This window comes from Colius striatus, unplaced genomic scaffold, assembly GCF_028858725.1.
Source record: "Colius striatus isolate bColStr4 unplaced genomic scaffold, bColStr4.1.hap1 scaffold_163, whole genome shotgun sequence".
NCBI classification, from domain to species: domain Eukaryota; kingdom Metazoa; phylum Chordata; class Aves; order Coliiformes; family Coliidae; genus Colius; species Colius striatus.
This window is the reverse complement of record NW_026908453.1, coordinates 16,721-34,108: the sequence shown is the minus strand read 5'-3', so window position 1 is coordinate 34,108 and position 17,388 is coordinate 16,721. Positions and strand designations below refer to the sequence as shown.

Here is a 17,388-nt window from a genome sequence, read left to right as displayed (position 1 = left end):
ATATAACTGAACATAGAAGTAGAGTTAGGCTCGTTGTCTGAGTTTTGAGGCATATAGTATAAGAGGGGAGAAGGAAAAAAGAAGAAGAAAAAAAAGACTAAAAGAAAATAAAAAATGAATTAAAAGAATGATGTTGCACAACTTGTAGGGAAAAAAAAAACCAGAAACAAAGAAGGGAAAGGGTTAATGTATTAAATGTGCTAAATTACATTAAGAACTTAATTTTATTAAAGTATTATTACTTAAGAAACTCGGTGGCTGCTCCTGGTTTGTGTCTGTTCACACTCAGGGCTGGGTGGGTTGAGCTGGGGGAGGGGGTGAGGGCATCACCCTCCTGCTCCCAGTCCTCAGCTTGGGGCATCCCTTTTATCTGTTGGATCCAGCAGCAGCACAAGGGGTGATGGGATGAAGCTGGAACACTGAAAGTTCTATTTAAACACAAGGAGAAATGATTTCAGTGCTGAGGTGAGGGAGCCCTGGGCCAGGCTGCCCAGGGAGGGTGTGGAGGCTCCTTCTCAGGAGCTTCCCAACCCACCCTGGACACGTTCCTGTGCCCCCTGATCTAAGTGAACCTTTGCTCTGTGATGGCCAGTAAGAAGACAAGGGGTAAAAGACACAAGATGGAACACAGACAGTGCCTCTGGCACAGGAGGAGAAAGTGTTTTGGTGCTGAGCTGAGGGAGCCCTGGCCCAGGCTGCCCAGGGAGGGTGTGGAGGCTCCTTCCTTGGAGGGCTTCAAGACCCACCTGGACACGTTGCTGTGCCCCCTGAGCCAGGGGAACCTGCTGTAGCAGGGCTGGGGCTGGAGCAGCTCTGCAGAGCCCTGCCCACCCCACCATCCTCTGATTCTATGACACCCCTTGGCCTCTCAGTCACAGCAGGTCTCCAGGTTCTGGGACATGGCAGGACAAACTTGCACATGGAAGGTCCTTAGAACCATAGAATAATCACAGTCATGTTGTCTCCTTCCTTGGAGGGCTTCAAGACCCACCTGGACACGTTCCTGTGCCCCCTGATCTAGGTGGGAGCTGCTTTAGACAAGGCTGGATGAGCTCTGCAGGTCCCTTCCAACCCCCACCACTCTGTGATTCTTTAGCAATGCTTTTTGGGGTTAATTAGAGCTTTGTTGGTAAGACCATCAGCTCTCCCCTGCACTCACAGGCTGGTGGCAGCAAGGTCCCACACATCCATGAGCCCTGGGTACCTTGTTTCACCCTTCCCACTACCCCCTCCCAGCTGAAATCCTATAAAACCTGAAACAAAGCTGAGCTGCTGAGCCTGAAAGTGTCCCCATGAGCTCATCATCCCACGTCAGGGAGCTGCCAGGGCTGGGGGAGGGCTGTGTGTTGGGTGGAACAAAAAGGGGCAACCTCAAGCCAAAGGCTGGCACAGCCGTTTCTCTGCCCAGCTCATGCTCCCCCAGTGCCATGGCAGCAGGATTCAACCCACCTCCCTCACCCTGAATGTGGAGCTCTCCTCTCCAGCCTCCCAGCAGGACACACAGTGTGGTGGTCACACCTTCCTCCCTGTGCCTCCTCCTCCTCACCTCGTGCCCTGCATCACCCTGGGATGCTGCTCAGCACTCAGCACCCACACAGGCCCAGGCTTGGGGCTGGAGCTGGCACAGTTCTGGCCTTTCTGGCCTCAAGGCAGGACTCTGGCAGAGAGAGAACAAACCTCCAGCAGCAACTTTATTGGGGAATTTTGCCCAAATGCCTGTTTCAGCCACAAATGGCATCTCCAGGCCACAGCCTGGCACAGCCAAGCCAAGGGGGTGACCAGGAACAGGCACAGAGAGACAGGGACACGCTCCCAGCACTGGGGTCAGTAGGGACAGCAAGGTCACAGCACCCCTCCTGCACTGCCCCTCAGCACAGAGGGCTCAGCACACTCTGCCCCAGCACCCTGGAGCTGGCCCCTGCCCCAGGAGACACGGCTGGCACCAGCCTCCAGCCACAGCCCTCGAATAGAGACAGTTTGGGTTGAGCTGGAGGCTCCTCACAGCCCAGAGCTGAGGGGCCCCATGCACTGACACCAGCCACTGTGGAAGGGGGTGTGCAGAGGGACTGGCTGCCCCCCTCAGCACCCCATCCCTGCCCTCACACCCACCCACTCACCCACCACAGCCCCCAGACCCAGGACATGCCCCCCAGGTCCCTTACTGCAAGCCTCAGCTCAGCTTCTCCTGAGGCTGTGCCATGGACAGAATCTGAGGGGCTCACAACATGGGAAGCAGGGATTTTCCAGACATGACTGGGGTGTCACTCCCTGCACCCCTCCCTGGGGTCTCCCCAGCTGCCCTGGCAGCACCCAGGGGTACCCCCAGCTCTGGGTGCTGAAGGAGTGGAGCTGGGTGAAGCCAGATGCACAGCTGACGCTTCATGGGGTGAGAGGGGTGCACACCATGTCCCCCCACACCCATGTCCCCCTGCCCCATCCCAGCCAGGATGTCACCACTCAAGCTGAGTTACCTGAGCTGTTTGGGTGCTCTCAGTGACACCCACAGCCCACTCAGAGCCCCCTTCCCCATGCCTGTGCCTCCAGGACCAGAGGACCCAGGGACAGGAGCGAGAGCAGACCCTGATGCATCTCCCTCCTATTTGTGTAGGTCCTACAGAAACACTGAGCAGTGTGTGTCCTGGGAGGCTGCAGTGAGCTGAGGGAGAGGGCAAAAGCTGTGCTGGCACCTTGTGCTGGGAGTGTTGGGGGTGGGGGACAGCCCATGGGCTCAGATGCTCTGGCAGCACGGGGCCTGCCGACCCTCCTGCTGCGTGGGCAGCACCCGGATGGGCTCGATGGTCGTGCTGGGGCCAAACTCCGACTCGGGCTGCCCCGTGATCTGCCTCTGGGACACGATGTGGTAGATCTCTGCCAGCAGAGAGAGGAGAGAAAGGCAAAGAAAACAGTCTTTCAGTGTGTATTTCACAGCAGAGGGACCTGTCCCTTCCTCCAAAGGCACAGCTCAAGGGTGCAATGCCTACATCTTCCCCTCCAGATGGAGGATTCCACCCTAGGACAAGATCCTTATGAGGAAAGGCTGTGGGACCTAGGGCTGTTCAGTCTGGAGAAGAGGACACTGAGGGGGGAGTTACAAGTATATAAATGGTGGGTGTCAGGAGGTTGGGACATCCCTTTTTTCTCTTGCATCCAGCAACAGGACAAGGGGTGATGGGCTGAAGCTGGAACACAAAAAGTTCCATTTAAACACAAGGAACAACTGTTTCAATGTTGAGATGAGGGAGCTCTGGCCCAGGTTGCCCAAGGAGGATGTGGAGGCTCCTCCTTGGAGGTCTTCAAGACCTGCCTGGACACATTCCTGTGCCCCCTGATCTATGGGATCTGCTCCTGCAGGGAGGTTGGACTGGATGATCTCTAAAGGTCCCTTCCAACCCCCACCATTCTATGATTCTATGATCCCACAGATGAGCAGGATCCCACCCCAGAACACACAGCCAGAGTCCTCAGCAGGCCACAATATCCAAGACCATCTCTATGCCAACCCCCCTCAACTTTTCCTGGCCAGCCCTTACCCGAGAGGATGTTGTGAAAAGCTGTCTCCACGTTGGTGGAATCCAGAGCAGACGTCTCGAGGAAGGACAGCCCGTTCTTCTCTGCAAGGACAAGGTGAGCTCAGCTGGCTGGCACCAACCCACAGCTACCCTGGGATGGCCTCAGGATGAGGGAAGGTACCTGCAAAGCTCTTGGCCTCATCGGTGGGCACGGCTCTGAGGTGCCTCAGGTCGCTCTTGTTGCCCACCAGCATGATGACGATGTTGGCGTCCGCGTGGTCCTGCAGCTCCTTCAGCCAGCGCTCGGCGTTCTCGTACGTCAGGTACTTGGCAATGTCATAGACAAGCAGAGCTCCCACTGCCCCCCTGTAGTACCTGAGGGAATAAAGAGGGGACAAGGTCACAGCAGGGTCCCAGGTGTGGGCTATATGGGTGGGCAGCAAGGAAACTCACGCTGAGGTGATGGCTCGGTACCGCTCCTGCCCGGCCGTGTCCCAGATCTGAGCCTTCACGGTCTTGTTGTCCACTTGGATGCTCCTGGTGGCAAACTCCACCCCAATGGTGCTCTTGCTCTCCAGGTTGAACTCGTTGCGGGTGAAGCGGGACAGGAGGTTGCTCTTCCCCACCCCAGAGTCCCCGATGAGCACAACTAAGGGGGAACAAGCACAGGGTCAGCTCCCACCCCCCCAGACACTGACCATCCCACAGCCCAGCCTGGCAGGGGTGGGAGATCTCCCCATCTGCTCCCATCTGCATCTCATTCAGGGAGAAGCTGCCCTTGGAGAGCAGGACCAGCAGCTCTGCACTTCCCTGTGGCCTCAGATCCCCTTGAGAAAGTCCCTGCTACAGCCTGGCAGCTGCCAGGGCTTTCCTTGTGCACCCATGTGCACAAAACCAGAGCCAGAACAGTGTCCTACCCCCATGCCAAGGTCACACAAGAATGAAAGGTCTGAAAGGCAGCATCTCCTCTCCTCATTCACCTTTCCTCTTCCTCCTCTGCTACTGGTCCAGCCCATGAGCTGGGAAGTCTCTGGGTGTGGGTTAGTTAAGTGCATTTTCTGCCTGTCCCAGGTCTGGCTGCTTCCTGTAAAACCTGGTGCAACAGGCTCTGGGGAGGCTTTATCTCACAGCTCCCCCATCAAGTTTGTTGAGTTTGACTCAACAGGCTTTGGTTTTTGTTTCCCTTTCATTCCCCTCACTGCTGATTGTGTTTGTTATCTCATTTCTCTTCACCCACCCCCTTGGGACACTGCTCCTCACCAGGACCAGACAATGGCAGCACTGAGGCCACGGCCATCCTGTGACCACACAGCAGTGAGGCCACGGGGCAGCTGGGCTGCAGAGCACGTGGCATCTGCAGCAACACACAGTCATGGAAGCACAGGATGGTGGGTGCTGGAAGGGCCCTGCAGAGCTGCTCCAGCCCCAGCCCCTGCTACAGCAGCTTCCCCTGGCTCAGGGGGCACAGGAATGTGTCCAGGTGGGTTGGGAAGCTCCTGAGAAGGAGCCTCCACACCCTCCCTGGGCAGCCTGGGCCAGGGCTCCCTCACCTCAGCACCAAAGCACTTGCTCCTTGTGTTTAAATTGCACTTCTTATGTTCCAGCCTGTGCCAGTTACCCCTTGTCCTGGCACTGGCCACCACACAACAAACACTGGCCCCAGCCTCTGACACCCATCCCTTAGGGATTGAGCAGCATTGCTGAGATCCCCCTGAGCTCAGGCTTCTGTTCCCCAGGCTCAACAGCCCCAGGGCTGCAGCCTTTCCTCCTCACACACATGTTGCAGCCCCTCAGCATCTTGGCAGCCCTGCACTGGCCTCTCTGCAGCACTTCCCTGTCTCTCCTGAGCTGGGCAGCCCAGCCCTGGCCACAGGACTCCAGCTGAGGCCTCCCCAGCTCTGGCAGAGCACAGGGGCAGCACAAGCTCCCTGGCCCTGCTGCCCACACTCTCTTGCTGCCCCCAGGCTGCCGTTGGCTTCTTGCCCACCAGCCCACGTTGCTGCTCAGGGTCACTTTGTTCTCCCCCAGCAGTGCCAGGTCCCTCTCCTGGAGCTGCTCTCCAGCAGCTCACCCCCAGCCTGGGCTGCTGCTGGGCTTGTTCCTCCCCAGCTGCAGGACCCTGCCCTTGCCCTTGGTGAACATCAGGAGGTTCCTCTGTGCCCAACTCTCATGCAAGGCTCAGCAGCCACCAGGGGTGTTGCTCCATGTCCCCATCAGCTCCAGCTCACAGGCATTTGACTTCCTCCCATGGGGCTGGGACATGAAGCCTCCAAATGATGTAACCCAAACCTTTTTTGCAGGGCATCTGCCAGCAAAGAGCCCAAGGGCCTGCAGAGCAGCTCCATGGGCTGAGCCAGGGTGGCTGGAAGGCACAGAGGCCTCACAGCCACCCACAGAGGGAAGGCTGAACGCTGGGACTGCCCCAGATAACCCAGTACAAAAACACAGCCCAGCACTGAGCCAGGCTCAGTAACACTCCAGAAGCCTTTCTGCTGCAGTTTGGTGTTTAATCAACGGGAAGTTGCCACTTCCCCCAGCTCAACGGCCACATCCCAGGTCCCAGCAGAGTCACGCTCCTGCTCCAGCCCCAGGCTGCTGCACAGCCCCAGGACTGGAGGGCAGCAGAGCCAGGGCCTGCAGGAGCCACAGCTGCCAGGACACAGCAGGGAAACTGAGGCACGTGCTGCATCACCCCCACAGAGTGCAAAAAAAAGAGAAGAGTTGATATGAGGAAGAGTTGGGAAGGGAGGAAGGGGCAGAGCCAGCCAGGCCAGGCACACACTGACTGTGAGCAGCCCCCCAGCCATGGCAGGGAGGGGGTTGGATGGGGCAGGGATGCAGGGTCAAACGGGGAAGGGATGCAGGGAAGGGGTTGAAGAGGGGCAGGGATACAAGGAGGGGGTTGGAGGGGGCAAGGGTGCAGGGAGGGGGTTGAATAGGACAGGGATGCAGGGAGGGGGTTGAACAGGGGCAGGGATGCAGGGTCAAACAGGGCAGGGATGCAGGGAGGGGGTTGAACAGGGCAGGGATGCAGGGAGGGGGTTGAACAGGGCAGGGATGCAGGGTCAAACAGGGCAGGGATGCAGGGAGGGGGTTGAACAGGGCAGGGATGCAGGGAGGGGGTTGAACAGGGCAGGGATGCAGGGTCAAACAGGGCAGGGATGCAGGGAGGGGGTTGAGTAGGACAGGGATGCAGGGAGGGGGTTGAGTAGGACAGGGATGCAGAGAGGGGGTTGGACAGGGCAGGGATGCAGGGAGGGGGTTGAACAGGGCAGGGATGCAGAGAGGGGGTTGAACAGGACAGGGATGCAGAGAGGGGGTTGGACAGGGCAGGGATGCAGGGAGGGGGTTGAACAGGGCAGGGATGCAGCAGCCTCTGGGGCACCTCAGAGAGGGACTTGAGAGCATCCTCCACCCCATGCACAGAAGCATTTGCCACGCTGTGTTCTCCCTGCCTTTGGACACACAACGTGAGCTGTTTAAAGCTGAGCACACACATCCTGTGAGCGCTGGTGAAACATCCCTGACCCATCACATCCCACCCCAGAGCTGGGGATGGAAACAGCCTGGAGCTCCACACAGCTCCCCAAGGAAGGGTCCAAGGAGCAGCCATGCCCAGGGCTGTTTCACACCTACCCCCAGCCCCTCCAGCAGCACCCAGGGCCTCTCTGTGAGCACAGCTGGAATCTGCATTGTGCTTTAGGACAGGAGAAGGCAGCTGATGCCCCCAGCTCATTGGGAATCCAGGTAACCCTGCTCAGGGTGCTGACCATCTCTCATTCTCAGGGCAGAAGCTGCTCTCAGCAGTGTCATCTGACCCCAAAGGACTGGCCCAGCTCTGTAGCCCTCAACATTGCATCTCCCTTGGACTTTGCTCTTCCTTCAAGAGGAATGAGCAGACCTTGCCTTCAAAAGTGAGGTTTCCTACTTTTCAATGACTCCAGAGACCACCCTGAGGCCGAGGAGGGGGCTGCAGGGCCTGGTGCTGAGCTGCTCTCAGCTCTGGCTCCTGGAGGATGCCAGGGATGGGCTTTGGCACCGCAGGACACTGAACCCCGGGATAGAAGCAGAGGCAGCAGCAGCAGCGGCTGCATCAGAGTTTCCCCCCTCGACGGGTCTCGGAATAACACCAGAGAGAAGAAATTCCCTGGGCAGGGGCCAGAGGAGGTGTGCGAGGAGCCGGGGACTGCCGTGGCCGGAACGGCTGGCGGCGTTTTGGGCAGGGCTGCGAGGGGAAGGTGACTCAGAGCCCGCGGGGTGAGGTGCTCCGGAGCTCGGGAAGGTGCCGGCTCGGCCCCCGGCTCCGCCAGCGCCCGCCGCGTTCGGGGCAAGGGCAAAGCTGCAGCGAAAGCCGACGTGCGGGGGGTGGGGGCAAAGCTCGGGGGTGGGGGGAGAGATCCGGGGGTGGGGGGAAAAGATCGGGGGGTGGGGGAAAAAGATCGGGAGGGGAGGGGAGAGATCGAGGATAGGGGAAAAGCTCGAGGGGTGGGGGGAAAAGATCATGAGGTGGGGGGAGAGATTAGAGAGTGGGGGGAGAGATCTGGGATAGGGGAAAAGCTCGGGGGGTGGGGGAAAAGCTCGGGGGGTGGGGGGAGAGATCGGGGGGTGGGGGGAAAAAGATCGGGGGGTGGGGGGAAAAAGATCGGGGGGTGGGGGGAAAAAGATCGGGGGGTGGGGGGAGAGATTGGGTGGTTAAGGGAGAAATCGAGGATAGGGGAAAAGCTCGGGGGTGGGGGGAGAGATCGGGGGGTGGGGGAAAAGATCGGGAGGGGAGGGGAGAGATCGAGGATAGGGGAAAAGCTCGGGGGTGGGGGGAGAGATCGGGGGGTGGGGGGGAAAGATCGGGGGTGTGGGGGAAAGATCGGGGGGTGGGGGAAAGATCGGGGGGTGGGGGGAAAAAATCGGGGGGTGGGGGGAAACACTCAGGGGATGGGGGTAAAAGATCAGGAGGTGGGGGGAGAGATTAGAGAGTGGGAGGAGAGATCGGAGGGTGGGGGGAAAAAAATCAATGGTTGGGGGGAAAATATCGGGGGGTGAGGGAAAAGATCGGGTGGTGGGGGAAACGCTCAGGGGGTGGGGGGAGAGATCAGGGGGTGGGGGAAAAAAGATCGGGGGGTGGGGGGAAAAAGATCGGGGGGTGAGGGGAGAGATTGGGTGGTTAAGGGAGAGATTGAGGATAGGGGAAAAGCTCGGGGGTGGGGAGGAAAAGATCAGGAGGTGGGGGGAGAGATTAGAGAGTGGGGGGAGAGATCGGGGGGTGGGGGGAAAAGTTCAGGGGGTGGGGTAAAAGTTCCGGGGGTGGGGGGAAAAGTTCGGGGCGTGAGGGGTGAGATCGGCGATAGGGGAAAAGATCGGGGGGTGGGGGGAGAGATTAGGGAGTGGGAGGAGAGATCGGAGGGTGGGGGGAAAAAGATCAGGAGTGGGGAGGAAAAGATCGGGAGTGAGGGGGGGAAAGATCAATGGTTGGGGGGAAAAGATCGGGGGTGGGAGGGAAACACTCGGGGGTGAGGGGAGAGATCGGGGGGTGAGGGAAAAGATCGGAGGGTGGGAGGGAAACGCTCGGGGGTGGAAGCACCGCGGGACGTTCCTACAGCCAAGGAAACCCCCAAAGGCCCAAACACAGCCCCTCGCACACCGGAGGGGTCCCGCCGTGATCAGCGCCGGGAAGGACAAACCCGGCGCCCCGGAGCCTGCCCTTGGCCGGGGATTGCTCACTCAGCCCCCAGCTCCGCTCCTTGGGGTGCAGCCCAGCCCGTGCAGGGGGGGCTCAGGGCCCGGCACAGCCCCCATCCCCACGGACCTGCACCCTGCGTGGGGCACGGCCACCCCTCCCCTGGCTACTGCACCCAGGGGACTCTCCCCACAGCACTAACGAGCTTTAATTAGCACTTAGGGCCACAAACACCCACCCCCACCCAGCTCCATGCAAACCCTCGCCCCGCCGCAGCAATTCAGCCTCCCCTCTCCCCAAGGTGCTGAGCACCACCTCACTGCCCAGCACAGGGGAGCACCCCAACAAGTCCCCCCAGGGGACACAAGTCCCCCCCTGGCTCACCCAGCACAAGCCAAAGCTCTTCCCCCTCCTCCACGCCGAGGGTGCTGCAGGCTGAGACCGTGCACAGCTCAGCGCAGGCAACGCGCGACACCCACCTTTGAAGAGATAATCGTACTCATCCTCTTTACCCCGCATCTCGCCCAACACCACCACCCGACTCCCACGGAGACAACCGGGACCTTTTGGGGCCTTTTTCCCAGCTCTGGCCCTGGGGCCACCCCCGCTCGCGCATTGGTGGCCCCGGCGCTTCCCCCTCCGCGGCGATTGGCGACCGCGGCTGCTCGTCACGGCACAGGTGAGCTCACCTGGGCCAGGTACGGGGAGATGCCGGGGGGGGTCCCCGAGGGCTCAGGGACCCTTCCCGACACGGCAGCGGCGTGTGCGCGGGGGGACGGCGGCGACAGAGCTGCGGGAGCGGGACCCGCGTGGCTGGGGGGCGGCAGCGGGGGTGGGCGCGGGGGGTGAGGTGGGAGGATGCTGCAGAGATTCGATGGGTTCCGAGGGGTTTGGGACGATGGGTGGAGGCCAAACCGTGGTGTGAAGTGAGGAGAAGCTGCCAGGCAGGCTCGACGGGCTGTGGAGGGGGTGGGAGTGTGGGCTGGGGATGGCTCAGGGGGGAAGGGGTGCAGGGGAAGCATGGCATCGGGGTGGGAGGGGGCACACAGGGGCTGTGGCATCGGGCTGGGAGGGGGCACAGAGGGGCTGTGGCATGAGACTGGGAGGGGGCACAGAGGGGCTGTGGCATCGGGCTGGGAGGGGGCACACAGGGGCTGTGGCATGAGACTGGGAGGGGGCACAGAGGGGCTGTGGCATCGGGCTGGGAGGGGGCACACAGGGGCTGTGGCATCAGGCTGGGAGGGGGCACACAGGGGCTGTGGCATCAGGCTGTGGCATGAGGCTGGGAGGGGGCACACAGGGGCTGTGGCATCAGCTGGGAGGGGGCACACAGGGGCTGTGGCATCGGGGTGGGAGGGGGCACAGAGGCGCTGTGGCATCGGGGTGGGAGGGGGCACACAGGGGCTGTGGCATCGGGGTGGGAGGGGGGACAGGGGCTGTGGCATGAGGCTGGGAGGGGACACAGAGGGGCTGTGGCATCAGGCTGGGAGGGGGCACACAGGGGCTGTGGCATGAGGCTGGGAGGGGGCACACAGGGGCTGTGGCATCGGGCTGGGAGGGGGCACAGAGGGGCTGTAGCATCGGGCTGGGAGGGGGCACAGGGGCTGTGGCATGAGGCTGGGAGGGGGCACACAGGGACTGTAGCATCAGGCTGGGAGGGGGCACAGAGGGGCTGTGGCATGAGACTGGGAGGGAGCACAGAGGGGCTGCGGCATCGGGGTGGGAGGGGGCACAGAGGGGCTGTAGCATCAGGCTGGGAGGGGGCACAGAGGGGCTGTGGCATCAGGCTGGGAGGGGGCACACAGGGGCTGTGGCATCGGGCTGGGAGGGGGCACAGAGAATCCCAATGGATTCAGATTGGGAGGGGGCACAGGGGGACCGTGCATTCAGGCTGGGAGGGGGCACAGGGGGACCACAGCATCAGGCTGAGAGGTGGCACAGGGGGACTGTGCATTCAGGGTGAGAGGGGACACAGGGGGACTGTGCATTCAGGGTGAGAGGTGGCACAGGGGGACTGTGCATTCAGGCTGGGAGGGGGCACAGGGGGACCACAGCATCAGGCTGAGAGGTGGCACAGGGGGACTGTGCATTCAAGCTGAGAGGTGGCACAGGGGGACTGTGCATTCAGGCTGGGAGGGGGCACAGGGGGACCACAGCATCAGGCTGAGAGGTGGCACAGGGGGACTGTGCATTCAGGGTGAGAGGGGACACGGGGGACCCACAGCTTTGGGCTGAGCCACATGAGTGGCCACGATCTCCAGCATGTCATGGAGGTGGGGACCAGGGGATGGGACCACAGAGGAATTCCAGCTCAGCAAAGCTGCATTTCACAAGTCCTTTAATGATTGTGTCACCCTTGGGCCTGACAGGGAGCTGCTCCCAGGCCCCTCACACCGAGCTCTGCCCTGAGCCTCATCCTGTGCAGGCAGGAGGGACCTTTGCTGGGTCTTGCCATCACGCTTGTCCCACTTCTGGGGTGATGACAGAGGTGGGCCAAGGGCTGGGTGCTGCCACATCACTCCTTAGGGTTTGGGACAACCCATGAGCAGTCTTTTGTGGAGACAGAGACCTGAGGGGACAACTACATCCCCAGTGCATGGCATGGGGTGGCCCTACAGGAGGAACTCCATGGCCAGACACAGTTGGAGAGCCTCCCATTGCTGGCACCATCCTGGCCAGAGCCTCCTGGCTCTTTCCCCAGCAGTGCCTCGGGGTGTCTCAGCCTGGAGGGGCTGGGAGGTCCCTGGGAGGTCCAGTGATGCTAATCAGGGCCTGGCACAAACGAGGCAGACAGAGGAGAGCTCCTGGTACTGGTGCTTCTCACCCTTTATGGCAGAATTTGGCCACTGTCCGGGCTGCTGGTCCCCACTGCCCCAGGACAGGGTGGCCCTGCAGGCTGGGTGGCACCAGGCTAGACCCAGCTCTATGCCACTGGCATGTCCCGAGGCTGTGGGGGTCCCTGGGGGCTTCCCATGGGGCTGGCAGCTCAGAGGGCCACGCAGCACGGGCGCTTCTCTGCCTGCGCCGGGGCTGTGCTCTCGGGGCTCTCGCTGCTGAGTGACACCGTGTTGCTCTGGCTGCTCCTCTGCTTCTGCTGCTGCACTTTTTGGAAGATCTCTGCAAAACAAGAGGTGTGGGGGTTGGGAGGGGGGGTATCTGTGTGTCAGCTCCATGGGGAAGCAAGGGCACCTAGGAGCCTGCAGAGCCCCTACTTGGCTTCTCCTTTCCTTTATGCAGCAAAGGGGATGAGACAAGAGGTGAGAAGGGATCAGCTCCCCCGAGTTACATCCCCACAGTGCCTGGGGAACACCCTGTGCTGAGGCAATTTCCTCTTGCCCAACCTGGGATTAGTACTTCACCCCATGCTGGGGCTGGCAGCTGGCTGGGCTGGCTTGGCATAGCATGGCACAGCCTGGCCTGGCACAGCCTGGCACACCTCCTGGCTGCCCTTCCTGGAGAGATGCTTCCTGACCTGCATCACCCCTCTCTAATTCCCAGTCCCCCAGGTCCTCACAGCCAGCGGCGCCGGGAGATGTTGAGTCAGGAGCTTGGGACAACAGGAAGGGACAGAGGGGATTACAGGGGGAGAAGGAGTCCTGGGGCTTTGGGGATGCCCAGAGGCCACGAGAGCAAAGCCACGGGGTGTGGAGAGAGAAACACCCAGCACTAAAGACCGGAAACCAAACCAGCCAGAAAGACAACACCGAAACCAGCCCCAAAGAGCTCAGGTGGAGCAGAGCAGAGGAGACACAGGCTGCACCTCCTCTGCCCAGCCCTGCACCCTGCTGAGGGACCCCCCAGGACAAGGCTGTACCCTTCAGGATGGTCTCAAAAGCCTGCTCGACGTTGGTGGAGTCCAGCGCTGAGGTCTCCACAAACAGCAGCCCATTGTTGTCTGCAATGAGAGGAGACCCCCCCCCCCCCAAGATGATGCAGACCCCAGGGCACAGCTGCATTTTGGAGCCTCTTCAGGGATGTCCAGGTGCCCACATCGATGTGGGTCTCTGCTATCAGGGAGTGTTCCCCAGCCACCAGCCCCATGGCAAGGTACCAGCTCGTACCTGCAAACATTTTTGCCTCCTCCATGGGCACCTCCCGAGCCTGGGCCAGGTCAGTCTTGTTTCCCACCAGCATGACAACGATGCTGGCCTCAGCGTGGTCGTACAGCTCCTTCAGCCAGCGATCCACCACGTCATATGTCTGGTGCTTGGTGATGTCAAAGACAACCAGAGCACCAACAGCTCCCCGGTAATACCTATGGGAGAAGCTCACTATCACCCCACTCTCCAGACACCCCCCCTGCAGCATCCTCACCCGTGGGGCTCCACCACAAGGGTATCACCAGCCAGGTGCCAGAGGGAGCTTTGATTCTGGGGGGCTCCTCCCTATGCTTACGCAGAGGTGATGGCACGGTAGCGCTCCAGCCCGGCTGTGTCCCAGATCTGAGCCTTCACCATGGCATCTCCCACCAGGATGGTGCGGGTGGAGAACTCCACGCCGATGGTGGTGCGGCTGTCGTGGTTGAACTCGTTGCGGGTGAAGCGGGAGAGTAAGTTGGTTTTACCCACCCCAGACTCCCCAATCAGGACAACTGTGGAAAGAAGGGAGAAAGGCCACTGGAGCTGGGGAGGAGGGGAGAGGGTTGGTGCCAGACACACACAGGAATTCACACAACCCCTTTCTGCCCTGAGCCAGGGGCAGCCAGCAGCTCGTTGCTTTGGACTGCCCCAGCTGCTGGCACAGGGGGCATGGGTGTCCCTCATTGCCTGGTAGCCCCAGTATTACACCCAGCACAGTCAGTCCTTCAGCAAACAGGGGTCCCATCCCCATGTCAGGAGCTCTCAGCCCCTCAAGCACAGCTGAGCCACCTCAGCTGAACCCAGCCACACTCCCCCTTCTGCTGCAATGGCCTCTGTGCTGCTGGGGGGAGTCACAGTTACCAAGCTCTGGGCAACCAGAACAGGAGAGGACATTGGCAAGCCCCAGGGCACCCTGCTGCAGTGGGCACCCTGCTGCAGTGGGCACCCAGCACTGGCTTCATGCTGGAGCTGGACCATCTCTGCTGAGGGGTCTGTTGGCTGGTAGCACCTGGCAGACACAGGATGCTGGGTCCCTGCTCCTGAGGAGCTCAAGCTGGGGGGGGCATAAGGCTGTGCCCCTGTGTCTTCAGACCAGCTTTGACCCTCTGCATGTGCCACCTGCAGCAGAATGCCTTTGAAACACGGGGGTTAACGGGCTCACACCCCATTTGTGTCTCAGCCTCAGCCCCCACCGTGTCCCAGCAGCTCAACCCGCTGTCCCACAGCTCACCCACCACCACTCACCCCCCTACCCCGACCTCCCCGGCTCGCTGACACATCCACACACCAGAGCTGCGGGGACGGGCAGCAACACCCCCAGTTTGGGACAGGGGAGGGGAAAACACTCGAATTCCCTTCCTGCAAGCCCCGGAATGGGGGGAAAGGAGGATCCACGTCCAGCCCGGGACTCACCTTTGAAGACAAAGTTATAATCCTCCTCGGCACTGCCCATGTCGCCGCCGCCGGGTTTCCTCCTTCCCCTGGCAGCCCGGAGCGGGGCCGGCGGCCGAGCGACGGCGACAAGGGACAAAGTTTCGTCCCAGGAAGGGAGCGAGCGGGGTGCGGAGGGTGCGGAGCGGGGCGCGGAGGGTGCTGAGCCGGGTGCGGGGGGTGCTGAGCCGGGTGCGGGGGGTGCTGAGCGGGGTGCGGGGGGTGCGGAGCGGGGTGCGGGGGGTGCAGAGAGAGGCGCGGGGGGTGCGGAGCCGGGTGCGGGGGGTGCGGAGCGGGGCGCGGGGGGTGCTGAGCGGGGTGCGGGGGGTGCTGAGCGGGGTCCCGGGGGTGCTGAGCAGGGTCCCGGGCGGCAAGGCGAGGCCGTGCGTGTCGGAGGGTGCGGGCGAGGCCGGGAGCGGAGGGGAGGAACCGGCCGGGTGTCGCGGCGCAGGTTGGGCAGGTAAATGTCACCCCTGGGACCGTCACGGGACGGGCGGAGGAGGAGCCGGCGCCGGGAGCGCGGGGCAGGAGCAGCCGCGGGACACGGACCCGGCGCCTTTCCTCGCCTCTGCTGCCATCGTGTGCAAGCCGGGGAAACTGGGCAACAGCCCCCGGGCCCCCAACGCCGCCGGGCAGCGCTGAGGAAGGGCTGGGCTCTGCTCCCCCTCGCAGCCCCTGCCCTGTTTTACCCCAGGCTGGTGGCACGTTGCACCCCCGGCTCCTCCTGTCACTGAATCATTACGGTTGGAAAGGACCTTTAAGACCACCATTTGGTCTTAAAGCCACAGCCCTCAGCAGCTCAGCTCCAGGGCTTTGGGATCCCAGCCCCCTGGGCAGCCTGTTCAGTGCTTAATAACCCCCTGCCACTGAATCATTATGGTTGGAAAGGACCTTTAAGACCACCAAATCCACACCCAGCACTGAGCCACAGCTCTCAGCAGCTCAGCTCCAGGGCTTTGGGATCCCAGCCCCCTGGGCAGCCTGTTCAGTGCTTAATAACCCCCTGCCACTGAATCATTATGGTTGGAAAGGACCTTTAAGACCACCAAATCCACACCCAGCACTGAGCCACAGCCCTCAGCAGCTCAGCTCCAGGGCTTTGGGATCCCAGCACCCTGGGCAGCCTGTTCAGTGCTTAATAACCCCCTGCCACTGAATCATTATGGTTGGAAAGGACCTTTAAGACCACCAAATCCAAGCCCAGCACTGAGCCACAGCCCTCAGCAGCTCAGCTCCAGGGCTTTGGGATCCCAGTCCCCTGGGCAGCCTGTTCAGTGCTTAATAACCCCCTGCCACTGAATCATTATGGTTGGAAAGGACCTTTAAGACCACCAAATCCACACCCAGCACTGAGCCACAGCTCTCAGCAGCTCAGCTCCAGGGCTTTGGGATCCCAGCACCCTGGGCAGCCTGTTCAGTGCTTAATAACCCCCTGCCACTGAATCATTATGGTTGGAAAGGACCTTTAAGACCACCAAATCCATGTCCAGCACTGAGCCACAGCCCTCAGCAGCTCAGTTCCAGGGCTTTGGGATCCCAGCTCCCTGGGCAGCCTGTTCAGTGCTTAATAACCCCCTGCCACTGAATCATTATGGTTGGAAAGGACCTTTAAGACCACCAAATCCACCCCCAGCACTGAGCCACAGCCCTCAGCAGCTCAGCTCCAGGGCTTTGGGATCCCAGCCCCCTGGGCAGCCTGTTCAGTGCTTAATAACCCCCTGCCACTGAATCATTATGGTTGGAAAGGACCTTTAAGACCACCAAATCCACGCCCAGCACTGAGCCACAGCTCTCAGCAGCTCAGCTCCAGGGCTTTGGGATCCCAGCCCCCTGGGCAGCCTGTTCAGTGCTTAATAACCCCCTGCCACTGAATCATTATGGTTGGAAAGGACCTTTAAGACCACCAAATCCACGCCCAGCACTGAGCCACAGCCCTCAGCAGCTCAGCTCCAGGGCTTTGGGATCCCAGCACCCTGGGCAGCCTGTTCAGTGCTTAATAACCCCCTGCCACTGAATCATTATGGTTGGAAAGGACCTTTAAGACCACCAAATCCAAGCCCAGCACTGAGCCACAGCCCTCAGCAGCTCAGCTCCAGGGCTTTGGGATCCCAGCCCCCTGGGCAGCCTGTTCAGTGCTTAATAACCCCCTGCAACTGAATCATTATGGTTGGAAAGGACCTTTAAGACCACCAAATCCACCCCCAGCACTGAGCCACAGCTCTCAGCAGCTCAGCTCCAGGGCTTTGGGATCCCAGCCCCCTGGGCAGCCTGTTCAGTGCTTAATAACCCCCTGCAACTGAATCATTATGGTTGGAAAGGACCTTTAAGACCACCAAATCCACACCCAGCACTGAGCCACAGCTCTCAGCAGCTCAGCTCTCAGCAGCTCAGCTCCAGGGCTTTGGGATCCCAGCCCCCTGGGCAGCTTGTTCAGTGCTTAATAACCCCCTGCCACTGAATCATTATGGTTGGAAAGGACCTTTAAGACCACCAAATCCACGCCCAGCACTGAGCCACAGCCCTCAGCAGCTCAGCTCCAGGGCTTTGGGATCCCAGCCCCCTGGGCAGCTTGTTCAGTGCTTAATAACCCCCTGCCACTGAGTCATTATGGTTGGAAAGGACTTTTAAGACCACCAAATCCACGCCCAGCACTGAGCCACAGCTCTCAGCAGCTCAGCTCCAGGGCTTTGGGATCCCA

At 60.9% G+C, this 17,388-nt stretch overlaps 2 protein-coding genes across 3 annotated transcripts; both read right to left on the bottom strand.

Moving 5' to 3' along the window:
- Positions 1 to 2,141: 2,141 nt before the first annotated feature.
- On the bottom strand, positions 2,142 to 9,778 carry LOC133629112 (ras-related protein Rab-11A-like). The gene is made up of 5 exons (XM_062019781.1): positions 9,660 to 9,778; positions 3,963 to 4,158; positions 3,691 to 3,884; positions 3,531 to 3,611; positions 2,142 to 2,868 (listed from the first exon to the last, which is right to left on the bottom strand). The coding sequence occupies exons 1-5, from the start codon at positions 9,697 to 9,699 to the stop codon at positions 2,729 to 2,731; spliced, it is 651 nt and encodes a 216-aa protein (XP_061875765.1). The 5' UTR covers positions 9,700 to 9,778; the 3' UTR covers positions 2,142 to 2,728.
- Positions 9,779 to 11,501: 1,723 nt separating this feature from the next.
- On the bottom strand, positions 11,502 to 17,232 carry LOC133629113 (ras-related protein Rab-25-like). Of its 2 annotated transcripts, XM_062019782.1 has the most exons (5): positions 14,673 to 17,232; positions 13,576 to 13,771; positions 13,242 to 13,435; positions 12,995 to 13,075; positions 11,502 to 12,297 (listed from the first exon to the last, which is right to left on the bottom strand). In XM_062019782.1, exons 1-5 carry the CDS (start codon positions 14,710 to 14,712, stop codon positions 12,167 to 12,169), a joined length of 642 nt encoding a protein of 213 aa, XP_061875766.1. In that variant the 5' UTR covers positions 14,713 to 17,232; the 3' UTR covers positions 11,502 to 12,166. The 2 variants fall into 2 exon arrangements, with proteins under 2 accessions (XP_061875766.1, XP_061875767.1); XM_062019783.1 differs by lacking the exon at positions 12,995 to 13,075 and having other exon boundaries at positions 14,673 to 15,357.
- Positions 17,233 to 17,388: the final 156 nt, after the last annotated feature.